This window comes from Tachysurus vachellii, chromosome 12 (genome assembly GCF_030014155.1).
Source record: "Tachysurus vachellii isolate PV-2020 chromosome 12, HZAU_Pvac_v1, whole genome shotgun sequence".
Classification (NCBI taxonomy): Eukaryota; Metazoa; Chordata; class Actinopteri; order Siluriformes; family Bagridae; genus Tachysurus; species Tachysurus vachellii.
Window position 1 is genome coordinate 10657439 of NC_083471.1, and position 12427 is coordinate 10669865.

The following is a 12427-nucleotide window of genomic DNA, read 5'->3' on the forward strand; positions in this document are numbered from 1 at the left end:
TTTTGCTCATAATTTTTTTTTTTTTCCATTTAAACTTGGCTGTTTAGTGTTTGCACCTGTCTTTAGTAAGTGCAAAGGAAGGAATCACTGCACCTTCTTTTTTTTTTTATTTTTTTTTTTATAGAAATACTTCTTGTGTTAACAGTAGTTATTTCTGATACAAGGTTTGCTTGTTTGAGTATTAAAGTAATTTTTTGACATCATGTTTTACAAGTATTTCACACTGTACTTCTATTTCTGCCCATTGTAGTAGTTTTTTGCTGCAGTTCTTATAGTTCTGTGCTGAGGAATGTTAATGCTATAGTTCTGTTCTATGTTTAAAAAAAGAAAGAAAATAAAGTTTCATTTATAACATTTTGAATTAGAATGTGTCATTTATGAATAGAAATTTAGAATTTCATTTATGAACTCTGTTTTCTGTGTGTTAGAGAAAGATCAACATAATAATGGAGTTACATGTCACCATAAATGCTGCAGAAGAATTTAGGGTTATTAGATATAAGAAATGTATTCCATAATTTGCTGCATGTAGTTTAAAAATAAGTACCACAGCATACACTCGGTCTCTGGGAGCACAACCCCACCACTCTGCTCCTGTGAGAAGCAATGTCATTAACTTCATTCATACTCTGATGTTCCTACATGCACAAAACAACTGGAGGAAATCTAGAGTAGAAACTGGAAAGAACACAAAGTTATGATTTAGGCCGGAAACTACTTTAATACTGATTAAATGGCTATACTGTAATTTTGTGCATTAATTTTTTTTAAGAATGATGTAATCTTTTTACTACCATGATTTCTGGTTTACTGTGTAAAAATACAGCTAATTATGAGAATTTAGTATTAGTTCTATTTGATTTTTGTATTAATTTCACTATAAGGCCTTTGGGATGTCTGAAGCATGCCCCTTTCCTGTTGCTGTGTTAAGTAAAGTATACACTTACACACACACAACCCAGTGAGTTAAATTTGTAAGTGATTTTTTAAACACATTGGTTAAATCCTGTAGTGGGCTACATCATTTTGAAATGGGAGACGTTTGGGACGATCAGGACTTTCCCTAGAACTAGCTCTCTGTCCAAACTCAGTTACCCAGCTAGAAGGACCTTGGTCTGGGATTTGACCAAGAACCCAATGGCCAAATAAAAGTCCTCACTGGAGATAGGAGAAAATGTTCTGACAGGAAAAAACATCCTAGGGATGTGTGCTCTTTTAAAGGACTTAAAAAGCACACACAAAGAGATTCTCAGGTTTGATGTGGAAAAAACCTCTGTGGGTCAAACTCAAAGCAGTATGTCATGTAAACTGGTACTATTCTCAGCAGCAGGGACAGGAAGACTGCTCAGAACTGAGGCAAGGAGAAAATCAGTCAAATACAGAGTGGTCCATGATGAAAACCTGCTTCACTGTGCACACAACCTAAGGGTCTAAGGTTCACCCTTTAGCATGGCAAAGACCTTATGTACACAGCCAAGACAATGCTGCTAAACATCCTTGAGTGGTTCAGCGAAAACGCAACATTGAGCCCTGCAGGATTTGTAGAGAGAGCTGAGGAGGTCAGTTAATATGTAACAGATGGAGTTTAGGAGGATCTGCCAGGACTTCAAAAGCTTTCACTGCTTCTAAAACGGATTCTACTGAATCAGGATCTGAATAGTTCAGAATTTTCATAAATCTTTTTTCATTTACTTTGTACTGATTATTGAAAAAAAGATCAAACAAATGTAATCACTTTTAAATGTAATAAAATTAAAATTGTGATTAAACTATAGTATGTTTTATAGTTAGCTTTGTTTTTCTTTTTGTCTTTAGTCATTTCATCTGTCTAGTAGTTATGGGAAGCCATCTATTAAACCACAAGTTTTAGCTTACACACATGCAGAATCTGTCCATTTTAACGGTGTGATTATTTTCCAACCACAGAACAGACATGTGGTACATTTGCACGCATGAAGCTTGCATTTGAACAGAAAACTCACACATTCATCTGCGGTTTATCTGCTTCCGACTACCAGCTGCTTTCATACACCATTTTTAACACTATTCAATTTGTACAAAACAAACCTGAAAGTTTATGTTCATAAATAAAATGTGAATGTTGATTGCTGTGCAACATTTATAGAGCAGTTCACACCACTGATCATCATATAGATAATTGAACTATAACAATAACAAATTTATATTGGACACACATCACATTCAGCTTCTCCAGCTCAGGTTTGTTAAAACGACTCCATCAGGTCCGTTAGTTTGTAGAATGAATGAAACATGGCAGTGGGTTTGAACAGACATTAAGTCAGTGAAGTCACACTGAAATGCGAGACAGGAAGTGCAGCTACTAGATGAAATATTGAGCCGACATTTAGAGTTTTGCAAAAACATAAAGATGCTCTTTCATCGACCCAGGGATGTTCATTTATTGTGAAAAACACACATTAAAGATGCTTCCTAGTACATGACTAAGAATCCATTCAGTAACAGATATTTGAATATTAAAGTCAGACAGAAGCTCATCCCTTTCCATATAAAACTCTTTCACCTGTTTAACTGTCATTTTACTGAAGCACAAAAACCCAAACTACCAAAGACTTACTGGGCAAAGCTCACTGAATCGCCCAAGCTTCATTAATTAGGAATGACCTTGAGAGAGACTGAGAGAAACTTTTGAGGTCATTAACACATCTATTTTAGTTTGATTTTGTTCCTGTGGGCCCCTTCTTTTTTCCTGTAGTGCTGTAGTCTGTAGAAGTGTCCACTCCCCTACACACAGATACACCAGCGTTTGATTCACCCAACACACTGTTTCCTCTTTGTCTCTGGTCTGATACACAATGGTTCAGTTTAATACTCTGTCTGTGTTTCTCTGTGTCATGGGTAAGTGTTTAGAATCTCATTTATTACTTTACTAAATGCTTATTATATTTAGAATATATAAATACACGAGTCATTAGTCACGACTGTGTAACTGAAAAATTGAAAAAAAAAAAACTCCAGTTGTGAAATTTATACTGAGAACTTTTTTCCTTTATTCAAGTTCCAAATATTGAGCTAAATACCCTGTACCACTGCTTTTAAGACAGACACAATAATAAAGAAAAACGGTTGCAAGATTTTACAAGATATTCAGTATATATGCACAGTACTGTGAAAAAAAAGCCTAAAATGAATACAAAAACTATAAAGAGCAGTGAACAGTGATAAACTGAACAAAGTCAATATTTGGTGTTACAACATTTGCTTTATTAAACTGCTGCTGACACCTAAAATAATAGTAACTTTTACTGAGCATCTGAATCTGCATTTGAATCTTTTGCATGTGAAATTATGCAGCCTTTATTATGGTTCCTGTCTGAAAATTGCTTGTAGAAAGTTTTAAATAAACATTGACATAAACTAAAGAATTAGAAAAAAATGAACAACAAAATGAGCCCCTCAATTTTGACAAAGTAGAAAAAACAAGTGAACTTAAGATTAAGACTGTGGAAAAATGTAGGACCAGAAAAAAGAATAAAAAAAGGAAAAGAATAAACAGAATAAATATTGATTATGGTGAGATGCATGTACGAAACCATCAGTCCTTTACAACTGAGCCAGTGTAGTACAATATGTACACTATATACAGTAGAGTAAACTCACAAACACCACTATCACTAGAAAACTAGAAAATATCAAAGAAGGGCAGGAAATAGATTTGAAACAAGAAACCCATAGCAGACCTACTCATGAAACTTCAGAATTTTAAATAAAAAGTATATAAAAGCTATGGGCTTCACAAAGTAGAAAAACTTTATGATCTAAGGCAAAAGCCAAGAGAAGGAACACAGAGAAGGACCTTTTTTTGGATATAACTGGAAACTTGCAGAGGCAAAGAGTAGAAAACTTTCAAGGGCAAAGAGTATGTGAGCAACAAGTGCTACATGTGCTGAAATGTGATTAAATAAATGCCAGATGAGGAGACATATGTGGAAATATGATTTAACAAACTGGCCATTTGGGGAAACGTGTTGAAATGTGATTAGGCCGGGAACCTAAATGTAATGTATAATATATATGTGTGTGTGTGTGTGTGTGTGTGTGTGTGTGTGTGTGTGTGTGTGTGTGTGTGTGTGTGTGTGTGTGTGTGTGAATATATAAAAATGTGTGATGTTATAATGTGGATTGTGTGTTTTATAAGTTACAGGTTTGCTCTTAGAGACTCAGAGCTCTTTAACTTTGGAGGCAGAAGCTGGAGATAACGTCACTATTTGGTGCCAACATGATCTGACTGATACATCTTTCATCTTCTGGTTTAAACACACAAGTGATTCAGTTCCACTTCTTCTTGGGTGTAAAAAGTTTAGGACATCAGCTCCATCACAGTCATGTTACTTCTTTAGTGAGAGTGAGAGAATAGTGATGTCTGTTCATGGCAGTAAAACGTCTCTCACAATCACTGCAGTAAACGTCTCTGATACAGGACTCTATTACTGCAGCTTCACTGACAGAATGATCTTCAGTAACTCCACATATTTACAAGTGAAAGGTCCATTTATCAATTTATACACTGAACACTATCAGTAAAAGATGATTCAGATGATTGAGGTTATAAAATTAATGTTTCTTCTTTCAGGGTTAAATAAATCAATTTCTGAGGACAAAGCAACGGGTTTGTTGTTATTTTTTTCTCCCAAAGACTTCAATGTACATTTTTATTTTATTCAAATTTGATGTGGATTAAATCATCAAAATGTTTCCTTTAATGTTTTCTACAAGGTTCAGCTGTATTCTTTATGCTGAATGTGCTCTTCATGCTGAATGCAGTGTTTGGTTCAGTGACCATGTTTCTTCTCAGTGTTTTGATCTTCATCATTCTGAAGTACAGAAAAACACACAGAGGTAAAACATACAGCTCTGGGAAAAATTAAGAGACCACTGGAAAATGATCAGTTTCTCTGGTTTTACTATTTATAGGTATGTGTTTGAATAAAATGAACATGGAGAGTGAGACACTGGGCTTGTAGCCTCTCCAGGTCTCAGTCTCACCATTAGATGAGCAGGTATTGGGCAAAGCTGGAAAACTCATCAGAGATGACAACCTTACTAAAGTCCTTTACAGTTTAATCCTTATGGTTTTTTGTAAACCTCAGTCTGGCTTTTCATTGCTTCTCATTGATGAAGGACTTTTTATTTTTTACACAATTATAGCCCTGAATCTAGGTTCAAACCGTCCTCACTGTGCACTTCACCCCAGTTTCTGTTTGTCATTCTTTTGTAGGTCACTTGATGCCATCCTATAGTTGTTGAGTGGCATTCCAATGACTTGGTGGTCATCCGGTCAGTGGAGAGTCGTTTTCACCCTCCAAACCTTTGTAGCTTTATGTCTCCAGAGTCTGAACCATGACATTTTTCTTATGAACCCTTGTCTTAAAAATTTAAAGAATGGAATCAACCTGATGCTCATTGTTTTCAACTCTTTTGACATGGCCAGTATTTATTATTTGACTCGGATTACTAGCATTACTACTAACACTGTTTTTTCCACCCAGTTGGTGCTATAGGAAAAGGATAGTAATGACAGCATCAGTGTTTTTTATCATTTTCTTTATCATTATCATTGTATGTAATGGCTGCAAGACATGTAGAAATGCTGACTGAAAATTTGATGTGGTCTCTTCATTCTTTCCAGAGCTGTATACTCCTCTAATTATAATAAAAAATAAACAAATAAATTAATAAATAAAATAACCTAATCCTGGCCTTGTGTTCCATTAGGTGCTGATAATGATGAAGAAGTGAATGAGGTAAATGTGAGAAAAATGTAAACACACACACACACACACACACACACACACACACACACACACACACACACACACACACACACACAGACCTCCAGATTGATTCATGCTAATTAAACACAAGTCAGAACATCAGGGGTGTTTATTTGTACAGGTGAAGTGTTTATTAACTATTATCTCATTTAGGGCTTATTTTGAAGACAAATATCTTCTATCTTCAAATACCATATCTTTAAAGCAAGTGTCCCTGATTTATTTGTTATATTTTTTCGTCTCGTGTATCTTCTGTGTTCCTGCAGGTTTCTGACTCTGACTCTGTGAATTGTGCTGTACTTCAGTTCTCTAAGAAGAAAACCAAAAAGAACAAGAGGCATGATGTAAAGGTGTATACACATGTTGTATTTTCTTCAGTGGAACAGAGTCATGTGTGTGCATAAAGTCACATATAATTTACTGTTTACTTCATATTATACTGACGTTTCTGATGGTCCGTGTTTAGAGGAACTGAAGCTTTTATGACATCACAGTTACAGAATTTATGTGAATTACACTGAATCTAATCTGATGATATGGTCCAGTATAATATCTCCAGGATGACTTTAGTCTTGTCAGTGAAATAATTAACAAATATTTACTAATCCACTTGTTTCAAGTGGAATCTCAGGAGTCTGAAATGGTTTATTGATCTGGTATTTGAATGGTTTTTGCAGTTCTTTGTTCAGTAAGATTGAGTTGCTGATGTTCAAGGTTGCTAAAGTGGGACATTTTCTCTTTAACATTTCTTTAAATTTTCTCTTTTCTCATTTTACTCTTTAAGACACTTTTCTCTCTCTTTAACCAGAAGACATGCACATATTTTTTGTTTATCTTATGTTTTACTTGTAAAATGACTAAAAAACTTTGCATGTATTATGTAAATATATACGTGTTATCTAAGATATTATTCTTGTCTCCTCTACAGCTCCACTCCTCTTCCTCTCTGCAGTGATCTAAACCTCTAACTCACTGCTCGTTCCTGCTCTGTCTTTTCTCATCTTCATTGCTCTCTTTCTTCATTTTATCACATATATATCTTAAGTATAAGAAATAATACAGCAAATACAGCAGAGATCAATCACTGTAATATTGATTAATTACTATACACTACTAATGGATTTTATACATAAATGTGTGTATATATATATATATATATATATATATATATATATATATGTATATACATATTGCTTATACTTAAGATTACTATTCACTTATTAGGGTTCAACACACTGATAGAGAAAAAAAATTACAATTATTTTAATGTGTGATTTGACATTTGATATATTTTTTCTACTAATTATCAACCTGTGTATGTATTTAACACAAGCACTTTTATAAATAAGTCACACAAACGAGATTATATTTGACCAGCAGGAGACACTGTCATGCAGCATTCATCAAAGCTTCAATAATTGGACAATTCTTCCAGACAACTGAAACCGTTAATGCTTCATTGCTTCAAAAATCTTCATTTCCCATCTCTACACACTTTGCACCTCCTAATGTACAAACATTAATTTGTATTAATGATGATCATATGAATGTGTTACATATCCTGATGATGTCTGACTTCATTTTACATTGAATAATGTACAGCCATGACCAAAAGTTTTAAGAGTGACACAAATATTGATTTTCACAAAGTCTGCTGCTTCAGTGTTTGTAGATATTTTTGTCAGATGTTACAACAGTATTCTGAAGTATAATTACAAGCGTTTCATGAGTGTTGACTGTCTCTTTGGGATTATGGTCTGGGAAGTTTCCAGGCCATAGACCCAAAATTTTGATGTTTTGTTCCCTGAGCCAATTAGTTATCACTTTTGCCTTATGTCAAGGTGCCCCATCATGCTGGAAAAGTCATTGTTCATCACCAAATTGTTCTAGGATGGTTGGGAGCTCAGAGAATGTTTTTTTTTTTTTTTGTTTTGTTTTTTTGCTTTTGGAGGATGCTTTTTCTTGATGATCTGATAAATGGTTGATTTAGGTGTAATCTTATTAGCAGCAATATTCTTGCCTGTGAATCCATTTTCAGTGGTTAGCACGTTCGCCTCACACCTCCAGGGTCGGGGTTCGATTCCCGCCTCCACCTTGTGTGTGTGGAGTTTGCATGTTCTCCCCGTGCCTCGGGGGTTTCGGGGGGTACTCCGGTTTATTTTTGAGTGGTTAAATTCTGCACTGTAAAATGAAGGACAATAGCGCTGTATTTAAAGTTTTGCTTTTACTCCCATTTTCTGTTCAGCTTTCTTCAGCAGGTAAGTTTAGAACAATAATTTATTAAATAATTATAAAGTTATATTCTGTAAATGTTGGTCAGTAGTAACAGCAGACTGAATATAAACTGTGGGTCTCATTTTACTCTTCAGTGAAAGAATGAAGTTTGATAACGGAAGTGTGTTTTTCTGCGTTAGTCTTTACATGGTGATTGCAAAAACATATATTTGTGCTACTTGTTTAATAGATATTTTAAGTAATTATTAGAAGATATTGAATGAGGTATCATTGATATACTTGCAAACGAGAATATAATTTTACCATAGCTTAATTAATTTCACAAAGACGTTAATTTTCAGCTCTGTTTTTAGTGCTAATTTAAAACGAGGCACATTTAGTATCATTTTAATGTATAATTTCTCAATTATAATTCTACATAGTCTCTAAATGTTTATATATCCTGTGAAATAGAGTAGTCAGGTCTGAATCTCTGTTGTGCACAGGAACCTACACTGCTATAATCTATTTATTTAAATAATTTATAGGTTAATAAATGCTTATGCAAAATGCATACGACCTTATGCAGAGCTAAGGACTTAAGTAAGTTGTATTAGCCATATAAAGTTCATTGTGTGCAACCTGGTGCAGACAGTACAACAGGCAATACAAACACTACAGGACAAATACACAAAACAGCGCCACCCAGTGTACATACTGTATATTATACTGAACATTGTGCAGAAATAAAGGATTCTGACAAAGAGGGTTCTAGTAAACATATATACACTTGTGTAATAGTAATATTAGTAACAGTTTGATGAGTATTGAAATGTGGTGTGTAAAACAGCAACTGACTGAATGTACAGGACAACATGTGCAAAGATAACAAAACAGTATGCAGAACCAGCATGTAAACAGTTTAATATGGTGGTACTGTAGATATGGATGTATATTGAATGAGTGTCCAAGTGTGTTTTTGAGGTCCAAGTAACAGGAGATCACACACTGTGTGTGTGTGTGTGTGTGTGTGTGTGTGTGTGTGTGTGTGTGTGTGTGTGTGTGTGTGTGTGTGTGTGTGTGTTCTGTGCAGTTCAGTTCAGTTCTGGTTGTTGAAGAGTCTGAGTGTTTGCTGGAAGAAACTGTTTTTTTAAAATGATTTTGTGAAATTATTATAAGAAGATGACTTTTTCCCTCACATTGTTTTGCATTGTTTACAAACAAATATTAATGACAGATTATTCAATCATTTTTCTTGTGAACTGTATCAGGCACAGCAGTATTTGTGCATTTTGTGAGAATATTTTTATTGCTTTTTATGATGGATTTCATTAAACTTTTTTGTATCTTATTGTGTTTATACATGAGCTCACAGGAACCCACAGTTGGCTTGTGGTACTGTGATTGACAGGAGAGAGGGTTTAGCCCCTCCCACCTGAGAACGAGCCTAATATTGCTCCAGATTTGATGTTGAGCCTGATCAACCTTTAAATAACACATAAAACATTAAAAAAAATACTTTTTAACCCCAAAATCTCAAACTTAAGACTTTTGCACTCAACCAGATGTTATATACAGTATGTGTTAAAGATGAAACACAAGAACAACACAAGAATTCTTCTTTGAGTATGAAAAATATGGTGAATGTGTTTATTATTACATTTCCTAACTATTATATCAATGCGATCCAAAAGTGATATAGATATATAGTAATTCAACTCAAATAGTGAAACTTGTGTATTATACAAATTCAGTACACACGGACTGAAGTAGTTTAAGTCTTTGGTTTTTTTAATAGTGATGATTTTGGCTTACATTTAACAAAAACACACCAATTCAAAAAATCAAAAAATAGAATACTTCATAAGAATTGTAAATTGTTGGCCTTCTGGAAAGTATGTTCATTTAGTATATATGTACTCAATACTTGGTAGGGGCTCCATTTGCTTTAATTACTGCCTCAATTCGGCGTGGCAGGGAGGTGATCAGTCTGTGGCACTGCTGAGGTGGTATGGAAGCCCAGGTTTCTTTGACAGAGGCCTTCAGGTTGTCTGCATTTTTTGGTCGCTTGCTTCTTATTTTCCTCTAGACAATACCACAGAATCTATGGGGTTCATGTCTGGTGATTTGCTGGCCAGTCAACCACAACACCATGGTCTTTTAACCAACTTTTGGTGCTTTTGGCAGTGTGGGCAGGTGCCAGGTCCTGCTGGAAAATGAACTCGGCATCTTTAAAAAGCTGGTCAGCAGAAGGAAGCATGAAGTGCTCTACAATTTCTTGGTAAATTGGTGCAGTGAGTTTAATTTTCAAAAAACACAGTGGACCATCACCAGCAGATGACATTGCACCCCAAATCATCACAGGCTGTGGAAACTTAACAATGGACTCCACTCTTCCTCCAAACTCTATGCCCTTGGTTTCCAAATAAAATACAAAACTTGCTCTCATTTGAAAAGAGAACTTTGGACCAATCGGCAACAGTCCAATTCTTCTTCTCCTCAGCCAAGCTAAGATGCCTCTTATATGGAAATAGGAGAAGAAAGAAAAATTGGGGTCAATCTTTGAATATACCCCAATTTGTTTTTTCTTTTCCTATTTTCCACTATATTCCACTCATTGGTTTCATTCACTATACTATCGTCTCCCAGTGGTTCGTCCTCCATTTTCAGATATCTTCTGGAATCATCCAAACTTCCTACCATGCTCACTCCACTCTCAATCCAGTCATTGCCAACAGCCCCTCCCACTCAGAATAACAGCGTCAGTTTTTTTCTTTAATCCTCAGTAAAATACATTGTGTGACAGCTTTAATGGTTGTTGTGCTTGTTGTGCCATATGCAGTGGTGGAAATACATTTTAAACAAACACACATTTCCAGTGTAGCAGTTTACATGTAATGTAGACCAGACATTTATCTGAACTCAGTACAACTACACAGAAAAAATTGAGTGACAGAAAAAAGTACTGAACACAGTAAAAAAAAAAAAAAAAAAAAAAACAGCTGATTGCATTAATTAGTTCTATTTCCTCAACCTTCACTCATCATAGAATTCATCTTAGATTTCTTAGCTCCTAAATGTTCTTATAAACACCATCATGCCTGTTATCTGCAAGCGGAAGCAACACATATCAGCCATTAACCAGGTATGAATGTCAACATCTCACAAGATCTCTGACTAAAGTTAATCAGAAGAGTAGATCAGATACTCTTTCATCGAACCAGGGATGTTCATTTATTGTGTATGTAGTACATGACTAAGAATCCATTCAGTAACAGATATTTGAAAATTAGTCATTTTACTGAAGCACAAAAACCCAAACAACCAAAAACTTAATGGGAAAAGCTCATTGAATCACTCAAGCTTCTTTAATTAAGAATGATCTTGGAAAGGTGTGATATTCATTGCATGTTACTGCTTGAGGACTGATTGTAAATCATCAACACTTAATCAGAGTTTCTTTAACCAGAGTCATCTGTATCATTGTGTGAGATTATATCAGTTTTGTGTCAGAATAAAAAACTGAGAAACAGAAGACTCTGAAGACTGAGAGAAACTGTTGAGATCATTGACATCTATGTTAGTTTTATTTTTTTTCCTGTAGTGCTGTATTCTGTAGAAGTGTCCACACCCCTACACACAGATACACCAGCGTTTGATTCACCCAACAAACCGTCCCTTACGCAACAAAAATATATTTCTCAATATATTACGTGACAATATATTTCATGCGTCTCCATATATTGTGAAACTTACATAGTAATATATCATATGATATATTATATAATAATATATTATATATTGCAATATATGGGAAAATACTGCAATTATTGCCGTTTCCATATATTGAAAAAATACATCAATATATTATCTAATATATTGTTATGTATATTGAAATATGTACCACATTATATGAAATTATATATTGGAAGAGCCATTGTATATATGTAAATATATATGTGATAATATACCTCAATGTACAAAATAATATAATCAGATTTATATGGGAACATATGTCTTAAATATATTGATTTATATTACATAATATATTATATATATATATTGTGTAATATATTGTGTAATATATTACACAATATATTACACAATATATATATATATATATATATATATATATATATATATATATATATATATATATATAATATATTATGTAATATAAATCAATATATTATGTCTTAAATATATTGATTTATATTACATAATATATTATATATATACTTATCATATTATATACTGTACTGTATACATGGTAAATATGAAATAATCTAATGTACAATGTCTGTCATATTTTATAAATATAAATATAATAGATTGAATAAGACATCAATATAGTTCACAGTAACTGAATGAGGTTTATTTAAAAAAAGCAGCTGAAGGGA

The 12427-nt window shown here is 34.0% G+C and overlaps 1 protein-coding gene across 1 annotated transcript; it reads left to right on the top strand.

Annotated features, from left to right (window-relative positions):
* The first annotated feature begins 2834 nt into the window (after positions 1-2834).
* Positions 2835-6768, top strand: LOC132855035 (uncharacterized). Its single transcript, XM_060883750.1, has 6 exons — positions 2835-2877; positions 4184-4525; positions 4756-4878; positions 5755-5783; positions 6080-6157; positions 6742-6768. The coding sequence occupies exons 1-6, from the start codon at positions 2835-2837 to the stop codon at positions 6766-6768; spliced, it is 642 nt and encodes a 213-aa protein (XP_060739733.1).
* The last annotated feature ends 5659 nt before the right edge of the window (positions 6769-12427 follow it).